This window comes from Magnolia sinica, chromosome 14 (assembly GCF_029962835.1).
Source record: "Magnolia sinica isolate HGM2019 chromosome 14, MsV1, whole genome shotgun sequence".
Lineage (NCBI taxonomy): Eukaryota > Viridiplantae > Streptophyta > Magnoliopsida > Magnoliales > Magnoliaceae > Magnolia > Magnolia sinica.
This window is the reverse complement of record NC_080586.1, coordinates 10083467-10105508: the sequence shown is the minus strand read 5'-3', so window position 1 is coordinate 10105508 and position 22042 is coordinate 10083467. Positions and strand designations below refer to the sequence as shown.

Genomic DNA, 22042 nt, shown 5'->3' with positions numbered 1-22042 from the left:
CTCCTCATAACGCCCAGCCTCTTGGTGTCGATCTTCCTCATGCTAATTAGTCTTTATCTTTATATTTCCTAGTCAAGTTTAGTGGATATTATAATGCCCTGACATTATTCTTAGATATTTTTTTATGATGATTTTTTTAATGTTGCTAACTGTTGAATGTTGATTGTTGGTTGATGATTGTAGATTATGTAGACTGCGTTTAATATAATTTGTCGAATGATGGGCCAATTTCTTCTATAAGACTCTGCCCGCCAAAGGGTCCTGTCTCTGCACATGAGAGATGGTCCTTCGTAGCGTTCTCGGATAATAAGTTGACCATTCTTGTCGAATGGTTTGTTCATTCATAGGGCCTTATTCCTTACGGAGGTCCCGTGTAGACTGAGTAGAAAAGAACTGGGACAACTTGTAGAAAAATGCATCTTTTATCAAAATGGTAGATTTTTGGCGAGATGGGCCGACCCTTACATTTCTTCCTTCAAGAGTAATAAATTTTCAGATGTTCGGCATTCCATGGGTGCGGTAGGGGACGCCCTTCCAAGCTCTCGAGTTGATAAGAACCGGACTTTGCCGAGCTAACAACCCGGTAAGGACCTTTCCAATTAGGTCCTAAGGATCCTACTCCTAGTTCTGACGTGTTTTGGAATACACGACGCAGGACTAGGTCTCCCGGTCGAAAACGCCTTGTTTTGGTCCTGGAGTTGTAGAAGCGGTCGACCTGTTCGTGTTGAGCTGCGATTCGTAACCTGACAGTATCTGTCCCGCCCAAAACTCAGAAACCGGGCTCACAAAATTTTCGATCGCCGAATCCAGCGCCGACAGCCTCCGTAGTAACCCATTCTCGACTCCCAACACCCATTCGCCAAGTTCCGATCCTGGAATGCTACGAGGAGGATTTTCAACATCAGTTTGATTCGTAATAAGCATAACCAAATGCATAACCCACAAACAACAATAAAAAACTCCATCACATTTTCACTACGATCAAAAACTTTACAAGTACAATGAGCATAAAGGAAAATACAATGATAATGGATAAAAAGCTCCAAGCTGATCTGATATGTGCTCATTCCTCAGCGCTGCTGCAATCCAACGTCACCTGCATGCAACGGTCGTGCATAAGCTTATGGAAAGCTTAGAGGGTGGTCTAAGTGTGTGCGTAAGGTTGTCACGCCCCGAACTCGGAAACCGGGCTCACAAAATTCCTGATCGCCGAATCCGGCGCCGACAGCCTCTGTAGAACCCCGTTCTCGGATCTCGATACCCATTCACCAGGTTCCGATCCTGGAATACTACAAGGAGGGTTTCAAATCATCAGTCTGATTCATAATGAGCATAACAAAAGCATAACCCACAAACAATAACCACAAGAACACCACCACAAAATCCACTATGATCAAAAACTTTTTGTACAATAAAACAGAAAGGGAAAATACAATGTAACAAAAGAAGCAAAACTCCAGAAGCTCAGCTGCACGCTCCAACTACAGCGAAGCTACGGTTGTGTCTTGGCGTCACCTGCACGCATCAATCGTGCGTAAGCTTTATAGAAAGCTTAGAGGGTGGTGTAGTGTGTGTGCGATATAAGCGTGCTCAAAATGCAAGGTCGAGTGATGCGGAACCATGGTGATGAGCACATGAATGCAATCAGCCGTACCAAGGCTATGCGGTGCAAGATATGAATGCTATCGGCCATAACACGGCCATGCGATGTAAGATGCAACTCAAGCATGCCAATCCTCAACATGTATCAGTACAGTTCTCATTCTGGATAATCACCGGGGTTCAATACACTCCAAATGGCACTGTCGCTCTCCTAGCCGCACAGCCTAAGTGAGCGTAAAAAACCTCACTATTCGCCTGACCAATAGTCTGCCAATACCTATCCGGCACGTCGATAGCGGACCTATTCGCGAGCTGGTCAAACTTAGCCTAGTATTGCCCCCTACCCTCGGGCGAGTAAGGCCACACTCCTTTCCAACCGACCACGACACAGTGGGAGACGCGGCCTCCTGGTATTCGGCCCTCATGCGCTCATATATCCACTCGGTCTCGACATTGGAGTCATCCTCTGGTACTATCGGGTTTAGGGATTTTCACCCAGGGACGTCTATGGCGCCCGTATGCTAGAACCAAATATTTCCAGTACCCAATCCTGCAATCCACGATGTGTCTGTGGAGGTTATGGCCCTGATGTCGCTAGGGCATACAGTAACTACAATCACACAAATGCAAGTGCATGAGTCACACTATCAGTCATGCAACAGTCCTGTATATACCATGCACTTATATGAGGCAACTCCGCCTATCAGGGAACCCATAAACAGTCTGTCCAAAGGCATATGATATGATCAGTCACTCCTCATATCAGGCATACATATGATGCGAATGATCATGAATCATGGATCTATACTAAACATGTATAAAGAGATGGGCTCTAGATATAATGGAGATGACCCTAGGCGGCCTTCTTACCATAATTTTGGGCCTATCAGTGGGCCTTAGGGAGAGTTATAATGCGGACATTTAACCAACATTATCCATTCAATGTGGACATCAAACCAACATTGCTCCCAAGGAATGGCCTTCCATGAATCACATATTGTAATGGGCCTTTTGTACATCTAATTGGGCCTTGACCCAAGGACCCAAATACATCAAATGGGCTACATAACATGAGCCCCATATCTATATCAAGGTGGGCCTCAATGGGCCTCATAATATGGGCCTAATACAAATCAAGGTGGGCCTCAACAAGGACCACTAATGCATGAAGATGGGCCTCCATAATGGGCCTTAATTTATCTCCAAACGGTTGGACTGTTGGATGAAACACATGCATCATGATGGAGCCCACACTAATGGAGGGTGTAGTTTACATACATAAGCGGGGCCCACCATAATGCTTGTTTTTCCCACCCTGCCCAATATAATGTTTATTTTCCAACCACTGTTCATAAGGTCATGTGGACCAGGGTAGGGCCCACCAAATTATTTATTTATCGTCCAATCTATTCATAAGGTCACGTGGGCCTGGATAGGACCCACTGTGATATTTGTTTCCATCCAAATGGGCCAAGGTCACGTGGGCCTAGATAGCGCCCACCGTAATATTTATTTCCATACAAAATGGGCCCATTGGACTGGGGCCCACTATGAATGTTTATTTTCCACCCAAACTATTCGTAAGGTCACACGAACCGTGGGTTGGGCCCACCATAACACGGTCAGAAGCCCACCGTGCTGATTTTATTTTATTTTATTTTATTTATTTACATATGTATAAATATATATATGTATCACATGGACAGGGGGCCCACCGTAATGTGGTCCACAAATCCAGCCCGCTCATTATGTGTGCCCCACTTGACTAAGGGTACAGACCAAGTTTCAACCGCATCCAAGTTTCAGGTAGGCCCCACCAAGTGTTTTTATATGCTTAGACATGTCTTTACATGATTTTAAATGGTATGGCCCACATGAGTTCCGTATAAGGCGGATTTTTGGGATGGACGGTTGGTCCATGGGGACCCATCAAATGCACGGTTTAGATGGTCGAACGGCATCAAGATGGGGCCCACAGCGGGGCCGAGACTGGCAGCCCACCCGCTCGCTCGTCCGTCAGCGGCAGCGCAGCCGCAGGCGCATCCTGCGTCTTCTGACGGCAGCAGCAGCCCTGCTGCTTCTCCTTCCTTTCTTTTTCTTTTTTTTTTTTTTGAAAAGCCGTTTTTCTGCGATTTTTCCTAGGCGGGGCTCGCTTCAGTAAGATCCACACCAGCCATCAGTCCCCGTGGCTCGATACAAACCCATAAAGTCTAATATTGGGCTGTTTAAAAAGTACCGAAGCATCAGGGAGTAAATCAAAGGTAGGAAACTTGTTTCCTATGGTATGGCCCGCTAAGGAAGGGGATCAACTTCATTTTTCGGCTCAACGCCTAAAATGAGATGGGGAACAAAATGGACGGCTTGGATTTTACATATACATCAAGGTGGGGCCTGCATGAGTGGCCCACCACTTCCTCCTCTATGCTAGCTCGTTAGTACAGTCCATGCCAGCCAACGTCCAGCGTCCAGGGACGCTGGACGGCATTCATAAACATGATATTGTGGTGGGTCCCACGTAAATGTGGCCCACCAACATATATACATATAGTATGTACATATTATATTATATATATATATATATATATTATATTATAAAATATAACATGTATATAAACAAAAAAAAAAGATGCATTGGGCCCATCCAAACAGTGGATGGTGTGGATCATCACCTGTAATAGAGTGGGCCACACCGTCTGATGTAGATGGACGGGGTAGATGTAACACATATTAGTGGGATCCACACCATCACAACAAGAGAGGGAGAGAGAGAGAGAGAGAGAGAGAGAGAGAGAGAAATGTACGGTGAGATAAAGAGGAGGGACCCCCGCCACTATGGGCCCTCCATTGATACATCACATACATTAAAATGGGTCTCACCAACAAGTGGGCCCTAAAATTTAAAATAATAACAAATCACCCACCTTATCTTCCTTTTCCTTGCTCCCTTGGACTCCTTAGCTCCTTACCTTCACTTTTAATGGAGGTTGATGAAAGATGAATGGTTGAGATTGGAGATGAGAGGGTGGGCCACACTTGAAGTCGAGAGAGTGTGTTGGATGTATGAAATTTCTCATGGGATTTGGAAAAATTACTAGAGAATAAGAGGGAGAGATAGAAATAATGGATAGAGGGATGGGTGGAGTGATGGTTGTAAGAAAGGAGTGATGAGAGGTATGGTTTAGTTTGAAATTGGTGGAGAAGAGAGATGGTTGTGGTTGAAAATGAGAAAAAGAGGAATGGTGAGGTGGAAAGATGGTGGACTTTTGGAAAAAGAGGGAATGAGTGAAGTACTTGATGTATGGGATGCATTTATGGTTAATTGATGGGACTAATTGTGTAGAGATTCTCTCGAAATCCGCAACGCGCGGTGTTTCTTCGGAATAAACGCTGATCGGCATCTTCTTACCTGGGTATCGGTTCGGTGTGCAAGTCACAGCGTTGGAACCGCGGCGACGACGCGGTCGCTATGATACAACTTTCGGATCAAGCCGACGTCGGTGCGCGGGACCTGGCTTAGGATCGTGCGGAAACACCGAATACGGTGCGAAGGTTGCCGAAATTTGACCGGAAGGACCGCGGAAGCTAACGGAACAGTACGGACTAGGACACGGGTCTTACAAAGGTAGTACTACAATTATACAGTATCAGAGTAATGTGAAATATGCTGATGAATCCATGAATGTCGTTAGTCGTACTAAGGCTATGGGATGCAAGGCATGAATGATGTCGGCCATAACAAGACTATGCGGTGCGAAATATAACTCAAGCATGTTAATCCTCATCTAAGTCCACATATTAATACAGCTCAACTCTGGAATATCACCGGGGTCTAGTACACTCCAACCAGATTGCCGCCCCATCGCGCGCAATAAGGTGAGTGGAAGAAACCTCACTATCCACCTGCCAATATCGGGCTTGGCTCGTCAATAACGGACCCATTCCTCAAACTGGTCAAACTCAGCCTAGCTTTGCCCCCTCTTCTTGGGCAGGTAAGGCCGCACCCCCTTTCAACTGACCATAACACAGTGGAAAGCGCGACCGTCTGGTAATCGGCACTCAGCGCTCATGTACCCACTCGGTCTAGACGTTGGAGCAACCTCCTAGTACTATAAGGGTTTAAAGACTTTCACCCAGGGATATCTATAGCACCCTATGTAGTTCAAGATTTTCGGTATCCAATCTTGCCAACAACGGTACGCATGTGGAGGCTACGACCCTGATGTCGCTAGGGCATACGGTAACCATGTCAAACAATGCGAAATGCATGAATCATACTATCAGTCATGCAGCAATCCTGCGCGTATTGTGCGCTCATGTAGGGCAACACCGCCTAACCAAGAGCCCTTAAACAATATGTCCGAAGGCATATGCTATGATCAATCATTCTCATACCAAGCATACATATGATGCGTATGATCATGAATCATGGAACTATACTAAACATGTTATATGATGATAAATGTTGTTCATAACGAAGATGGGCCTAGACGGCCTACAAGTGTGGGCCTAACAATGGGCCCTAGGGAGAATTAAAATGCGAACATTTAACCAACATTATTTTTACAATGTGGATGTTAAATCAACATTGTTCCCAAGGCACAGCCGTCATAAACATCATTACACAAATCATGGTAGAGTCACACATTGTAATGAACTTGTGTACATCCAATTAGGACTCGACCGATGAGCCTTAGATACAATAAATGGGCCACATAACATGGGCCTTATGTATATTAGATGGGCCTTAATGGATGGGCCATAACTATATCAAGATGGGTCTAATCATGTGGGCCTCATATATATTAAGGTAGGCCGAATTAAATGGGCCGAGTCAAAATGGGCTGTCCAGGTGGGCCAGATGTATATCAATCAGGCTCGCCCTTAAGTATTTGAGATCCGACCTATTCATAAGTTAACATGGAGATGGTTGAAGTGAAAATAAATATCAACTTAACTGGAAACTACTTGTGGTCCTAAGGAGTTTGAACAGTGGATGTCACGGTCCACCTATTTAAATGGTGGGGACTGCTTGAACTTTGGATCACACCCATTTTCCCATGCCAAAAGAATGATCTCATAAATGGTTGGACATCATGGATGCAACACATGCATCATGGTGGCCCCACCATTCAAAACGTGGACGGTGTAGATAAGACACATACATCATGTAGGTCCTGGGCTTGCTGCTGCCAAGAGGAGCTGCTCCTTGGGGGCAATGTTGGTTAAATGTCCACATTGTCGAGGTCGATTGTTGATGCTGGTTATTGATACCGATTATGAGTATGTGACAGCATAGCATCATAATACATGCCCATACGCATCATCTGCATGTTTGTTATGAGATGTGATTGACCATTGCATATGCCATATGGTAGGTTGTTCATAGGGCTCCTTGATAGGCGGAGTTACCCCACATGAGAGCATGGCATACACAGGATTGATGCATGATTAGACTGTGTGACTCATACATTTCGCATTTGTGTGATATGACCACCATACGCCCTAGTGACATCAGGGTCGTAGCCTTCACAGGTATTTCGTAGATGGCCAGATGGGACACCGAAAATCTGTTCTACATGGGGTGCTATAGATATCCTTGAGTGAAAGTCCCAGAACCCTCTTAGTTCTAAAGGTTGCTCCAACGTCTAGACCGAGTGGATGCATGAGCCCATGAGAGCCGTATACAGTTAGGCCGCGTTTCCCACTGTGTCGTGGTCGGTTGGAAGGGGGTACGGCCTTACCTGCCCAAGAGGAGGGGGCAATACTAGGCTGAGTCTGACTAGCTCGAGGAATGAGTCCGCTATCGACGAGCCGGGCCCGATATTGGAAGGCGGATAGTGAGGTCTCTTCCACTCACCTTGTTGCGCACGATGGGACGACAATCTGGTTTGGAGTGTAATAGACCCCGGTGATTTCTCAAAGAGGAACCGTACTGATATGTGGACTTATTGAGTAGGAGTTGCATAATTATGCATTTGTTTCATTCACTATCTACTCGGGCTAGTGGTGCACAACTAATTGTCGTGTACCTTCACATGGCTAGGATTTTGGTTGGGCGCGCGATTAACCTGAGATCAAGAGTTTACCACATTGAGTCTGACTATCCAAATTTAGGTATGGGACTGGTTTGGATAGAAGTCCCTTGTGATGGACCCCACAGCCTGCGATACTACGTACTATCATCCCGACTTCACTCCAGCTTGGTCATTTCATTTGCACCGCATATCGCATTGCATCTGCAGTACTTAGCATTTTGGGTTGTCATGTTTCTGTATTGATATGGCCGTTAGTACTCACGCCTTGTATCGCATAGCCTTGGTATAGCTGATGGCACTCATAGACTTATCAGTATATTTTCGCTTATTTCGATATTGCATGATTTATGGCATTGTATCCTCGGCATCTAATATTTGGCTTGCTCTAACACCTCATTTACATAGTTGATTTGCATTGTATACCCTGATATTATATGACTCATGGACTTGTCAGTACTTCTGCTTACTCTGATTACTCTGATATTGCTTACTTGGCACTTACCTTGTGTACACACTTACACCACTCTCTAAGCTTTCTATAAGCTTATGCATGATAGATGCGTGCAAGTGATGTTAGGTTACAGCAGCGTGGAGCTTGGAGCTTGTAGCTAACTTCTGGAGCTTTGATTTTGACATATGTATTTTCCTTTCAGCATTATACTCAAATGATTATATTAGTGGATATGTGATGATGATGTTGCCTTTATGACTTGGTTATACTTGTGGTTATGCTCCATTACAAAAAAAAAATCATATTAAAAATCCTCCTTGTAGGATCCCAGGATCGGAATCGGTCACGTGAGTGCCGGGATCGAGAATTTTGTGAGCCCGTTTTTCGAGTTTGGGGCGTGATAGTATCTCTCAATTCTTCGATCCAGTCGAGGCTCATCGTCATTTGGTCGGCATTCTGCCTGTCATGGCACTCGGGCGGTGGGGAGTTCTATCTTAACTGGAATGATTGCTTCAGCACCATAGGAAAGGGAGAATGGCGTTTCCCTATTGTCGTCCAAGCTGTAGTCCTGTATGCCCACAACACAAACGAGAGCTCGTCGATCCACCCGTGTTTCGCCTTTTCCAACTTCGTCTTGAGATGACCCTTTATAATCTTATTTATTGCCTCTACTTGGCCATTTGACTGAGGATGTCGAGGTGAAGAGTAGAGATTCCTGATGCCGAGCCTCTGACACACACTCCTAAACTTATCATTATTGAACTGCTTCCCGTTGTTTGAGATAATAGTGTACGGGATGCCAAATCGATAGATAATATTCTTTCAGATGAAGTCCGTTACCTTTTGTTTGGTAATCTTAGCGACGGGCTCTGCTTCGACCCACTTGGTAAAGTAATCCACTGCTACGATCGCGTACTTGGTTTGTCCCTTACCCTGGGGTAGCGGGCCGATGATATCGATTCCCCATTGAGTGAATGGCTAAGGTCCACTCATGGGGGTCAATTCTTCCACCAGCTGTCTGGGAACAGTCGTGAATCTTTGACACTTGTCACACTTTCGAGTAAAATCTCTGGAGTCAACTTGAATTGTTGGCCAGAAGTATCCCTGACAAATGATCTTTTGTGCCAAGGCTCTACCCACAGAGTGATTTCCGCATATTCTTTCATGGATTTCCTTAATCACATACTTTGCCTCGTCTAGTCGCAGACACCTCAGATATGGTTGGGAAAATCCCTTCTTGTATAGGATGTCTCCGATGATAACATACCGTGCCGATCTAATCCTTAGGCGTTGGGCTTCCAATCTGTCCTCAGAAACCTTGCCATTCCTGAGGAACTCGAATATCGGGTCCATCCAACTCGGGATAGTCTGCATGGGTTGGACGACCTCTGGAGCATGATCGTTGATACTCGGCTTACTCAAGAACTCCACTGGGACGAATCTTGGGATTCTCCCTTTAGTCGTCAAAGCAAGCTTGACAAGCATATCGACTCAGGAATTTTTGACCCTTGGTATCTGGTTGATGTTGCATTCCTGGAACTTCCCTATTAACTTCCGAGCTTCACTTATGCAAGCTATCATTCTGGCTTCTTTCGCCTCATACTCAGAAGTCACCTGATTTACGACGAGCTGAGAGTCGCACTTAACATTCAAGGCTCAGACCCTATGGTGGCTGTTAATCTGAGTCTAGCTAACAGCGCTTCATACTCTGCTTCATTATTTGAGGCTCGGAATCCGAGCCTTATCACATATTGAATGTTCACGTCAGGGGCGACTAAAACGATCTCAGCTCCCCCTCGCTTCGAGTTCGATGATCCATCTATGAACAACGTCCATTTATCCTCTGCCCTAGTCTCTCCAGCAGGCTAAGGAATGGGAGGAACCGCAGGGTCTCTACCAAGTCAGTAGGTGCGTCTGAACCTAATGACCTGTCCTCACTATTCTGAGCGGTGAATTCCACTATAAAATCAATATTCAATATCGAATTTGTTGAGCTCAACTGCCCACTTAATCAACCGTTCAGACACTTCAGGCTTCTGTAGTACCTGTTGAAGGGATTGATCTGTAAGGACAATTATGGAGTGTGCTCGGAAATATGGGCGTAGCCGTCGAGCTGAAACAATCAGAGCTAAGGCGAGTTTCTCCATATCTGGATATCTTGTTTCAGCTGGGACTAACGCCTTGCTGACATAGTAGACTAGGTACTATTTTCCTCCAGACTCTCTGACGAGCGCTGAGCTGACGGCCGAGGAAGACACAGCTAAATAGAGGAACAACAGCTCCCCTTTCTCTGGTTTAAACAGCAATGGGGGTGATCCCAAATACTCCTTCAGTTGCTGAAAATCTTGTTCGCACTCAAGAGTCTATTCTGCCTTCTTACTACCCTTCAACTATTGAAAGAAGGGGAGGCACCTGTCCGTGGCTCTGGAGATGAAGTGGTTGAGCGCGGCTACTCTCCCTGTGAGGTATTGGACCTCTTTCAAATTCTGAGGTGAGCTTATATCCAGGAGAACCCCTATCTTTTCCGAATTAGCCTCGATTCCCCTTCGACTGACTTAAAAACCGAGGAATTTACCCAAACCCACATTGAACGCGTACTTGGTCGAGTTTAGTCTCATCTGATACTTTCGAAGGATGGAGAAAGCCTCGGCCAAATCCGAGGTGTGGTTAGTTGATCTGACATTTTTCACTAGCATATCATTGACATAAACTTCCATGGTCTTGATGATTTGACAGGTGAACATCTTGTTTACCAGTTGCTGATAGGTTGCCCCTGCATTCTTTAACCCGAAGGGCATGACCCGATAGCAATAAAGTCCCTTGTCTGTGATGAATGTTGTCTTCTGTTTGTCCGAGGAATGCGTGGCTATTTGGTTATAGGTCCTCCACAGGGGAACTCTCCATTGAGGTATCTTCTTTGGGGTCGAGCATACCAATTGTGAAAGCTTGCTTTGCTGAGCCTTTTCTTACTGCTATGGAATAGTAGCGTCGAGCCTCTCGCTGATCGCCTTTGACATAACCGACTCCCCCGACAGCAGGAAACTTCATCATAAGGTGGTACGTGGATACCACCGCCCTCATGGCGTTAAGAGATGGGCGTCCGATGATAATGTTGTGTGTTAACGGTGTATTTGCCACCAAAAAATTCACCAATAGGGTGACCTGGTTTTGTTATTCCCTTGCTGTGATCGGGAGAGAGATCGCCCCTTCCGAGATAACTTTATCGCCTGCGAAGCCGTGCAACGGGGTTCGGACAGGTCTGAGGCATGACCTATTGATGCCCATCTTGTCGAATGCCTCGGAGTACAAGATATTGACTGAGCTCACAGTATTGACCAGGATGTGGTATACCTTATGATTGACTATCATCATCGCGACTACCAAGGCATCATCATGAGGATACTGAATCCCGCATGCGTCATCTTCTGTGAACATAAGACTGCACGGGCTGACTCAGAGCTCCTTTCTTGGCCTGTCAGCTAAGCGTATGTAGTGCCCGAGGTCGGTGCTCCGAGCATGAGCTTTATGGGCCTGGTTCGAATCGCCACCTTCGGATGGACCACCGTATATCGTCTGGATCTCAGTACCATCGCCCGTAGCTCTGCCTGATTGCTCGTCGTTCCGAGTCTGCTTCTCTTCTTTTATGTACCGACATAAGTGACCCTTGCGGATAAGGGTCTCAATCTCCTCCTTCAAGTTGACACAATCGCTGGTGTTATGCGCATGGTTGCGATGAAAGCAATAATATTTGTGTTTGTCTCGCTGACCCGCTTCGATCTTCATGCAACTCGGCCAATGTAATAGCCTTTTGTCTCGGATCTCCAATAAGATCTGCTCTCGAAAAGTGTTGAGGGGGTTATACGAGCTGAATCGACTTTTGGGTTTCCTATTCAGCCTTTGGCCGCGAGACAAATCCTCATCTGATCTCTTCCTACTCATACTAGGTTGAGATGGGGCATCCTTGCACTTCTCATCCTCAGATGGGTGCTCTGAGCTTTGGGCACTTTTCCGTGAGCTAAAGAACTCCTCAGCGTTAGTATATTTCTAAGCTCGATTTACGAGATTGCTCAAATTAGTTGGGGGATTCTTCCCTATTGAGAAGAGGAACCTCCCGTCTTTGAGTTCGCTGATCATTGCGGTCAGGGCCATCTTGTCGGAGTAGTCATTGACTTGCAACGCCTCCTTGTTAAACTGAGAAATGTAGTCTTTCAACAATTCTCCGCTCTTCTGCTTGAGGGTGAGGAGGTGAGTTGATGGCTTTCGACTCTTCTTCCTGACAATGAACTGCGTCAAGAGGGCTCTACTAAGCTCAGCGAACGTACTGATCAACTTTGGCTTGAGTTGTCGGTACTAGCTTCTCGCAACCCCTATGAGGGTTATGGAGAATGCTCTTCACATCATCTCCTTCGACACTGACTGAATCTGCATCCAGGAGCGATAAGACTTCATGTGTTCTGTCGGATCTCCAGAACCTAAGTATTGAATGATGGGAGGCATCTTGAACCTTAGAGGCATTGTTGCACTCATAATTTCATTAGTAAATGGAGGCTCGGTCTCCTTCATCATTGCTTCTACTGCAGTTGGAGTCTGCTTCTGGCGATCCCGCTGCATGCTCTTAATCTAGTTCTGGAGTTCGTCAAGCTGGGCTTCCCATGGATCCTTATTCTCGGTGACAATTTCAGGATGAGCTTCAGCCTCGGGCATCCCGCCCCTTCTCCTCCTTTCCAATTCATGGCGGAGGTCAGTTAGGGCTAAGGCCGAGGTCTCAGACACATAAGTTGGGACTCAGGTTGCTGCATTTCAGATGTGAGTTAGGACCCAAGCCGACATACTCAGGGATGCTCCTGCTTGTGAACTTACTAGAACAGGCCGCCCTACTGCGACTGGAGCGTCTTCCCCTTGATTGAGGGGCGGCTGCTGTCCCGCCGCCTGTTGCTGCTTCATTTTGTTGATTTCATTGACCAACACCTGCACTTGGTTCTGCAATGCCCGATACTTGCTTCCACGGCTCTGAGTCCGTTAAGACGGTCCTGTTGGGGTTGATTCAGCATGCAACACCGAAGATGAGTATCGTTGTACAACGGGCTCGGGTTCTGCCACTGGTGCTGGAAGTGCTTTCCTCTTTCACTTAGCCATTTCTGACAAAGTTACAAAGACTTTTTGTCTCGAATTCCCTCATACGGCGCCAAAACGTTGATGCAAAAATCTGGTTCACCCTTCGCCGAGCTCCAAGCACTTGAGCTGAGCCTTGTGAAACTGCACAAGAGAAAGACAAAGGAGACCCTGGCCAGAGCAAGGGACCCTCCAATGCCAAAGTCAGGCTAGAAATCTGAGTCTAAGTAGTGGGGGTAGGTTTCGCGTGAGAGATTTAGCATACCTGTCCTTGTGTATTTGATCGTTATTTATACCTTTCAATTGAAGCGAACATGTCCATCTTTCTCGGCACGATCTTGTCCTCTAACCACGATCAATGCGCATGCTGATTGTAGACAATTATGCGGTTATTCCGCGATCATGCACCGACGGTTATTGCTTGTGTGTTAGTGGGGGTGGTTTTTCAATAGGATAGTGGGTCACATCTTTGTGTGAGCTGACTTGTCGATTTTAATGTCCGAACCTTTGCTGCTCGATGTGGCACTGCATATTGGGGCTGAGTCCGAGCTTACTTCAAGCGGATGAGATTAAGTCTAGCTCAGCATCACCTCATCAGACCTTGCTACTCAAAGAGCACTACAAGTCAACTATAACTCGGGACATGCTCTAGATTTTTCCATAACAATTAACATATGCGATTCTAAACACACACAAAAAGTGTCAAATCTAAACAAGAGATACAAAGATTTATGTAGTTCGACAATATACTTATTCCACCGGATAGCAATATAAAACTTTCTTCTACATTAAAAATAAGAAAAACATAAATATAAGACTTATCTCAAAAAATGAATTAATAACTTTTTTATTGATCACGCAAGAGAAAGCACATAACTATACAAACTAAGCTTCACATAAAAAGATGTACATTCACATATGAGAGAGAGAGAGAGAGAGAGAGAGAGAGAGAGAGATTGTCTCTTAGGAGGAGACGTAGCAGAGAGATGGGAGAGATCTCTAACCTGGAGACGTCATGTACACAACACGAATCACAAGGAATGCAATACCAATTTACATGACCACTTTCCACAGTATGTCCAAATATAAGAAAACAAATAGAAAAGACCGGTTTTTACTGGCTCAAGCCTATGTAGTGGGGAGTCACATCCCATGTATGATGTATGTAAATATCATATGTGCTTGGTTAATTAATTTGCGGATCAACTCCTGCCTTGAATTCACATTTATGGGCTTGAGTATCAACATTATTATTTTTAAAAATAATAAAAGTTTAAATATTTTACAAGTCTCTATCACCTTACCGTAGCAACCGTTTTACACATAACACAAAACCAAAGTACATAAAATACTTCAACATCTTTAAATGATCCATCTAATTTAATAGAAGCAAATTTAAGTGACAGTAAGTGGCATCCAAACAGGCCCTTACAAGTTCATTCCTTTTTTTTTTTTTATTATTACACGTACACTCACACCTTATATACACCCACACCATGGCGGGATTTCACCACAACGGGGGATGCGGATTTCCTGCTCAAGCATTTACAAGAAGTTCCTGCCCAAAGATGTTGGGTGGGGCTCATTGTAATGTATGTGAGAAATTCATTCTGTCCATCCGTTTTGTGAGCTCATTTTAACATGTGCAACTAAAATTGAATGGGATACAAAACTCAAGTGGGTCAGGCGAGAGGGAAAATTGGAAAAAGAAATTCTTACCGTTAAAACCTTCTTGGGCTCCACCATGATGTCTATGTGTTATCCAAACCTTTTATAAAGTCATTTTAAATGGGATACCGAAAACACAAAAAATATAGCCGAATACAAAACTTTTATGGCTTTAGGAATGCTTTGACGGTACTTGGATTTCTCACAAATGTAGGTGGGCCCTGCTCAGTATCATTGCACGAGAACTTCCCCTTGAAAGGCTTCCCCAGGAAATCCGCCTCGCACAATGGGTACTCGAACCCATAATCCCGTGTTGAAACTCTTAGTCAACTCTACCACCTAAGGTATAAGTAAGGACCCAAGCTTTTTAGTATTATTATTATTATTTTTTATTTCTTTTTACACACTCACACACACCACCACACACTCACGCCACAATGGGATTTCACCGCCTATGAATACCCGAACCCTTGACCGGATGTTGAAACTCCTGAGAGTCTACCACCCGAGCAAGAGTAAGGATCCAAGGACCCAAGTTCATTCCAACTCAAGTTATAATTCCATTTATTAGAACAACCCACCCTTCCTGATAATAAAATGAATGGCAGCTGACGCTCAACACCAGATAGTGAGATGATGGAAAAGAGGATGTGATGACTTTAATTTTAAAGTGCAGCCTAACCACAGGGTCCACAAAGGCAAGGGACAGATTTGTTTTTTCTTCTACTTTGTACGGTGGTGATGTACCTGACCAAATTCTGGGGCCATACTCTTGTGCCACATCATCAGGGACTACTTCTTGAGCACTCCCATGTAAATATAATCTTAAAATAATAATAATAATAATAATAAAAGGTTCTCACGAACTCAGGTGAGCCTCTATATAGTCTTTATTTATGGGTATTGGTCATGAGATTTAGATCATTTTTAATTTTATTAAAAAAAAAAACTAAAATATAACCCACATGAAGAACAAGCAACATGCACCATGAAATACAGTGCTCGGAAAGTGCATTTATTTTACTCAGGGCCTGCTCCAGGCACCGGGCAGATGTAGGGTCCATCAATGCGATCACGGAATCCAACAAGGCCACATCACACTCCAATAGGACGCGGATTACAGTGACCCTGTCAAGGTGGGTACTGGACTGCTGTGTGAGCTCCTCCTATGATGTATGTGTTTTATCCAGGTAATTTGACTAATTTTGCAAATAATTTTAGTAAATGAGTCCAAAAATGAGAAAGATACGAATTTAAAGTAGACCACATTACAAGAAAACAGTGGTCATTGGACACTCACCGTTGAAAACTTCCTAGAATCCACTGTAATGTTTATTTGCCATCCACGTTGATTAGGTAACACAAACCTGGACAAAGAGAAAACACAAATATCATCCAAAGCTTTAATGGTGGATATTAATCACCAATGCTTCCAATGGTGTGGTGCCTTTTTTTGGTTCATGCCCTAAAAAAATATGGATGCATAGTGTAGATAAACACATACATCATGGTGGGGCTCATAGAATACGATCCTATTGTGTTGGAAAAATGTATTGGAAATACTGAAAATTAAAAATAAAATAAAGTAAATTATTTTCGTTTCACCGGAATCATGTAAAATTTAGGAGGATCTGATGGATGAGGAGAGATTTGATTGGTGCCTGAGTGCGCGCACGTGTTCCCATGCTAAATAACCCGAGCGTCTCAATTTTCAAAATTCCGATTAAGAATATTACACGCCCCTACATATAAACCACGATTTTTCTCTTTTCATATCCAATATGGGACAAAATTACACACCATACTTTTCATTTGAAATTTCCAAAAGGCATTTCGGTGACAAAACGAAAATCCTAAATTTTTTTTAGTATTTTGATTTTTGAAGACCACAAATTTCAACATATTGGCTGGCAACATTAGGCAATCCTCGCCCCTCATAAAACATGCAAAGCCCTAAATCAAGCCTCTTTTGGACCGGAAGCTGATTGGCTTTTGTAACACACACCACTCACTTGATGGGTGTGCTGATGTCACCAAGTTCCATGGGTCCCATTATGAGGTATGTGTTATATTCAATCCATTTATTCTTTCGGTGACATCTTCTTAAAGCTTGAGCTAAAAATTAAGACAGATGCAAAGATCAAGTGAACCACACTACAAAAAGCATTGGGGGGTGGTGGTATGATATTTGTTTTTCCTCTTCATCCAGGTTCTGTGTGACCAATTGGATAGAATTTAATGTGGGATCTAATCTAGATGCGGAATAGGCCCACGGATCTGTCTGTGCATGGGACATGGCGATCAGGGGTCGGATAACTTACCTAGCTGAGACGCCGCCATGAAAGCCGGATAAGAATACCAGAATACCTGTAGAACTTAGGATTTTCCTCTCCTTCACACCCTTTCTGCAAATCAGTAGATGGGACTCGAATTTCTGCTGTGGTGTAGGATTGGGGACCCAGCTCTCTTTTATAGAGTCTGTGGAGAGGGAGTTTGAAACCCATCACAACTCTCTCTCCCATGCTCCACGTTGTAGCATCCTAGTTCAACTCAATCTGCTGTCTGCGTAAGACAGCTATAGCATTCCAGCCCTAGTATGCAGAGCTGCGCAGATAGACTGCACAGCGCATCACCTGAAGTGAGGCCCACTTGTCTACTCAATCATCCAGTCCAACTGTATAACAATCCAGACCGTTGATCAGTGAGGCTCACTAAATAGAGTTCTTACATTTAAATGTTATGGTGGGCCCTATGTATGTTTTAACTGTAAGAATCAATGTTATGCTTTGATTCTCTTTTTTCTTCTTTTTTTTCTTTTTAACACACGCACCCGATGTACACCCACACACGCTGTAGTGGGATTTCACCACTTATGGGTTTCGAACCCAAGACCTCGTGTTGAAACTCCTCAGAGTCTACCATTCGGCTAAGGACTAGAACCTAAAAAAATTAGCATTGTAGATGCTCCCTTTTTATGCCTTTTTTTTTATTATTATTATTATTTTTTATTACAGTTGAAAGCTTATGTTGCCAAAGTAAAATTTTCAAGTACAAAAAGACGGTTTTGAACAAAAATACCCCTGTTTTTTAGGGTAAAGCAGTTGGAAAAAGTTAGAGTATTTTTCTCTTTATTGGTTTGTCCGTACTAGTAGAGGTCTAGATTTATAAGGTACGTTTTGTTTGGGTCAAATAAAAAAGGTAAATGGTAGGTCACGTCTATAGTAAAAAATTACCCCTGGAACCAGATCAGGATGGCTTTTGAGTGCTGGGGGTTTGTGGAATGTTACTCATATGATAGAAGAGTTGGATGGTGGAAATATCTCACGTGGGCCCCACATCTGCCAGGTACCGGCCGGTGCCATTGGAGCCTCAAACCCCCTCCCAAAAAGAGTATAGACCTAGATAGGTTTTTAAACGATTTCCACTGTTCAATGTGCCTGTCCAGTCCATCTAAGAATCGGTCACGTGGATCTCCTCGTACAGAGATGATACAACTCATTCAAAGGTGTTTTAGCTTTTGATTGGTCAACTGAGGCACTCGGATTCGGTAGTGACACTGCCAGTACCCACCTTGGTACTGCCCGGTGCTGGAAGAGTTATGTAGCTCCACCACAATGCATGTGTTTTATCCTCTCATCTCACCCTTGCTGCCGGCTCATGCTAAGGCATGATTAAAAAATATGGCAGATTCAAATATCAGTTGGAACACATGCAAAACTATGAACAGTGAAGTGTTAACTGACAGTGGGGTGTACTAACAAGTTAACTGGAAAAAGAGAGAGAGAGAGAGAGAGAGAGAGAGAGAGAGAGAGAGAGAGAGATTGAACGCCCACTGTTAAAAACTTACTAAAGTTCACTGTAACGTTTATCTGCATTCAACCTGTTGATTAGCTCACTTAGCTTACACAGACATGGATGAACTGAAAACACGAATATAAACTTATTTTGTAGCATTCTGGAAGTTTTTAATAGTAGATGTTCAATCATAACTTCTTCTTTTTTAATGATATGGCCTAACTAAGATTTAGATCTGTCTCACTTTTCCTAACCATGCCCCTGATATGAGCTGGCAAAATGGATGGATGTAGAGGATAAAACACATGGACACATATTGCGTCCTACCTGCCTATCTCAGGCCCCAAACGGGTAGTTCTATGGGAGGGCCCACCGTGATGTATCTGTTTATCCAAGCCGCCCATCCCCATTCTTGGATCATTTTAAGGCATGAACACAAAAATGACTTAGATGCAACTTTCAAGTACACACCAAATAATAAGCTTTGTTGAATTAAGGGCCCGTTTGGACGAAGGGATTAAAAGGTAGTAGGCTGTAGTGGATGGGATTCGCCCGTCCACTCCAACCTTGTACGGCCGACGGACTATTTGGCAGGGCGAGGAGATAAGGCGGATGTTAGTCATCCAATCTTCTGCTGGATTCGGCGACGGATCGTCTTCTCCTCTCTCTCTCTCTCTCTCTGGGCTGCGCCTCGAGCCCAATCCCAATCCCAATCCCGTCCGCAGTCCATCGTACGGACGGAGAGGATGGGATGGAAGAGGGTTGAATGGCGGGAGTGGTGGTGGGAGGTAATTTTCACATGCTAAATTTCTATTATATATTCTCTTCTTTAACGAAGATGGCCATTATACAGTCATCAATGTTGTCATCGCCGCTAGCAAGGTACATCTTCCTTCCTCTGGCATGCAATGTTGTTCATACCCTTAAATCCTACATGCATGTCATCCCACCTGGCTGTGGCAGGGCCTTGGCCTTCCGAGATGCATGTCCGATTTGATAGGGTTCTGCCATGACATCCATTACGACTATTTGAGCTTCAAAGACGCTGTGGGAAAAACACGTCAGTGGGATTTCTTCTGTTTACAGAGGTGGTGGTTTCTGGATTTTGTGGTTTTTTTGTTAATTTAAATCGATTTTGACATCCTCATAGTGTGTTTGGAATTCAAAGACATTGTGGCAGTTGATGGTTTTGATTTTTCGTAATTAATTTGGGAAATGATATTGGGATTTTGGGGGTTTTGTGAAATCTCATTCCTACTCAGTACGCTCTTATCGTACTGATTTAACTCTGTTTGGCCCACCGTCAGTAAATCTGATCTATTAGGCTGTTTACAAGATTTTTTTTCATCTTATTTTATGGTTTGAAACAATAAAGTAGGCATACCCGAAGATCATGTGGACCATAACATAGGAAACAGATGAAATAATGATTTCCACCACTAAAACCATAATAGGGAGCACACTGATATTTATTTGTCATCCAACGTGTTCGTAGGATTTAAAAACCATGGATAAAGGAAAAAATAAAAATACAGACCTAATCCGATACTTATGCGGACCCCAACAAGATTTCAATGGTATACGTTCATTTCCTATTGTTACTTGTTGTGACGTCCAAATTGGGTTTTGGATTTACTTAATTTTTAAGTTTAAGGCCTAAAATTATCCGGTAGAATGGATGGACGGAGTGGATACAATGCACTGGACCCCACAGAGTTAATTTAGTACGCGATCCCCTTCCTGCAAATACGAGGCACGCACATGATAACAGGAGAGCCCAATCCCACCTTCATGCACAATCGCCACTTCCCAAACACGTCAGTGGGTGGAATGAATGGGATTGCATGCAATCCCATGCCCGGCCAAACAAGATCCATAGTTGAAATCCCTAGACTATCCTGACCGTCTAAACAGGCACCTCCATTGGACGCTGGATCAAGGAAAACGGTGGGATTGGGGACAATTCACTGACCGGCCATTAAGAACCTTCGTTTGTGTGCAATCCATCCAAATTCGACTTAATCCCTTTCAATCCCCCCGTCCAAACAAGCCTTAAATGCACACAACATTAAATGCCAGTTGTATTAAATGCTAGAGTAATGTGGTGTGGTACATTTGAGCATTGATCTACCTTATTTTTGTACTCATGCTTTAAAATGATATGAGAAAAGGGATGGACGGTTTATAAATGCTGCCTATTCCGGGCTAGAGACGGGCGGGCTAGGACGCATATGCGCGTCCTAAAACACATATATTATAGTGGTCCCACAAAGCTTTTTTAGTACCAACCAGTACCAAGGTGGGTAGTGCGATGTCACTACTGAATCCGAGGAGCAGGTTTTGATAGGAAATGGTGCCCCTACCGCGGTAGGCCATGGAGGCCAGATTGCACCTACTAAGTGCATTTTAGTTAATGATCCCAACCGTTTCTGTTCTGATGATTCTATGCTACCTGGGGCCATGGTGAGAAAAGTTTGAACGGGTGATCGTGCATGAAGATGAGTATTTAATGGTTCATATTAAAATCCAAGATTAGTTAGAATAAATGAAAAAATTAGTAGTGTAGCCACTTTTTATGTGTTTTTTTCTGAACGGCCGAAAACCTATGTTATAAAAGTAAAATTTTCAGGTATGGAAAAAGAATTTTGGATAAAAACACTCATAATTTTCAGATAAAAGCAGCTAAAAAAGTATAGGTATTTTGTTTTTATTGAGTTGTCCTTTACAAGTAGAGGTTTATTGGGTAAGTAGGTATCGTTCGAGTCAAAAAAAAAAAAAAAAAGTAGAGGGAAGGTCGCGTCTATGGTATAAAACTACCCGTTGTAAATGAAGTATGACTATAATAACACAGCTTGTGTACGGTAATGATCGGAACGTGAACCGCTAAGATCATTCTACGGATAGAATCTCCGTGGAAGCCGTTAGCATTGTTCCAGGCGCCTACCCTAGCAAAACCCTTTCAGCTTTTTGACACACATTGTTCCGTACATGCATGACACGGCCTGGTGATCCAACCGTTGATCGGATGAGATGCATACGTGAGGACCGCTGCTTCTAAAATCCTCAAGATCTAAAGATCCTAACCTTCCAATCAATGACTCACAAGGTAACCGTCTATATTTAAAGAAAAATAATTCAATGGTCCGAAGGGTTTTGGATCGTAGAAAACGAGTCAGTTTTACGTGCCACCGTCCATCAAAGGTGGGATCCAAATGACAAATGCCCTGGATCACTGAACCAATGAAAATATCCATATCCTCAAGGATGATGGGAGTTATGACTTCCTGATGTGGTGTATATCAACCTTAATAGTGTATTATACATCTGTTTGTAGAAGTGTCACATGTTTAGTTGAGCGTTTACAGCCAACAAGCTACGT

At 43.9% G+C, this 22042-nt stretch overlaps 1 protein-coding gene across 1 annotated transcript; it reads right to left on the bottom strand.

Annotated features, from left to right (window-relative positions):
• Positions 1-9066: 9066 nt before the first annotated feature.
• LOC131226031 (uncharacterized) lies at positions 9067-9573 on the bottom strand. The gene has a single exon (XM_058221683.1). It carries the CDS (start codon positions 9571-9573, stop codon positions 9067-9069), a length of 507 nt encoding a protein of 168 aa, XP_058077666.1.
• Positions 9574-22042: the final 12469 nt, after the last annotated feature.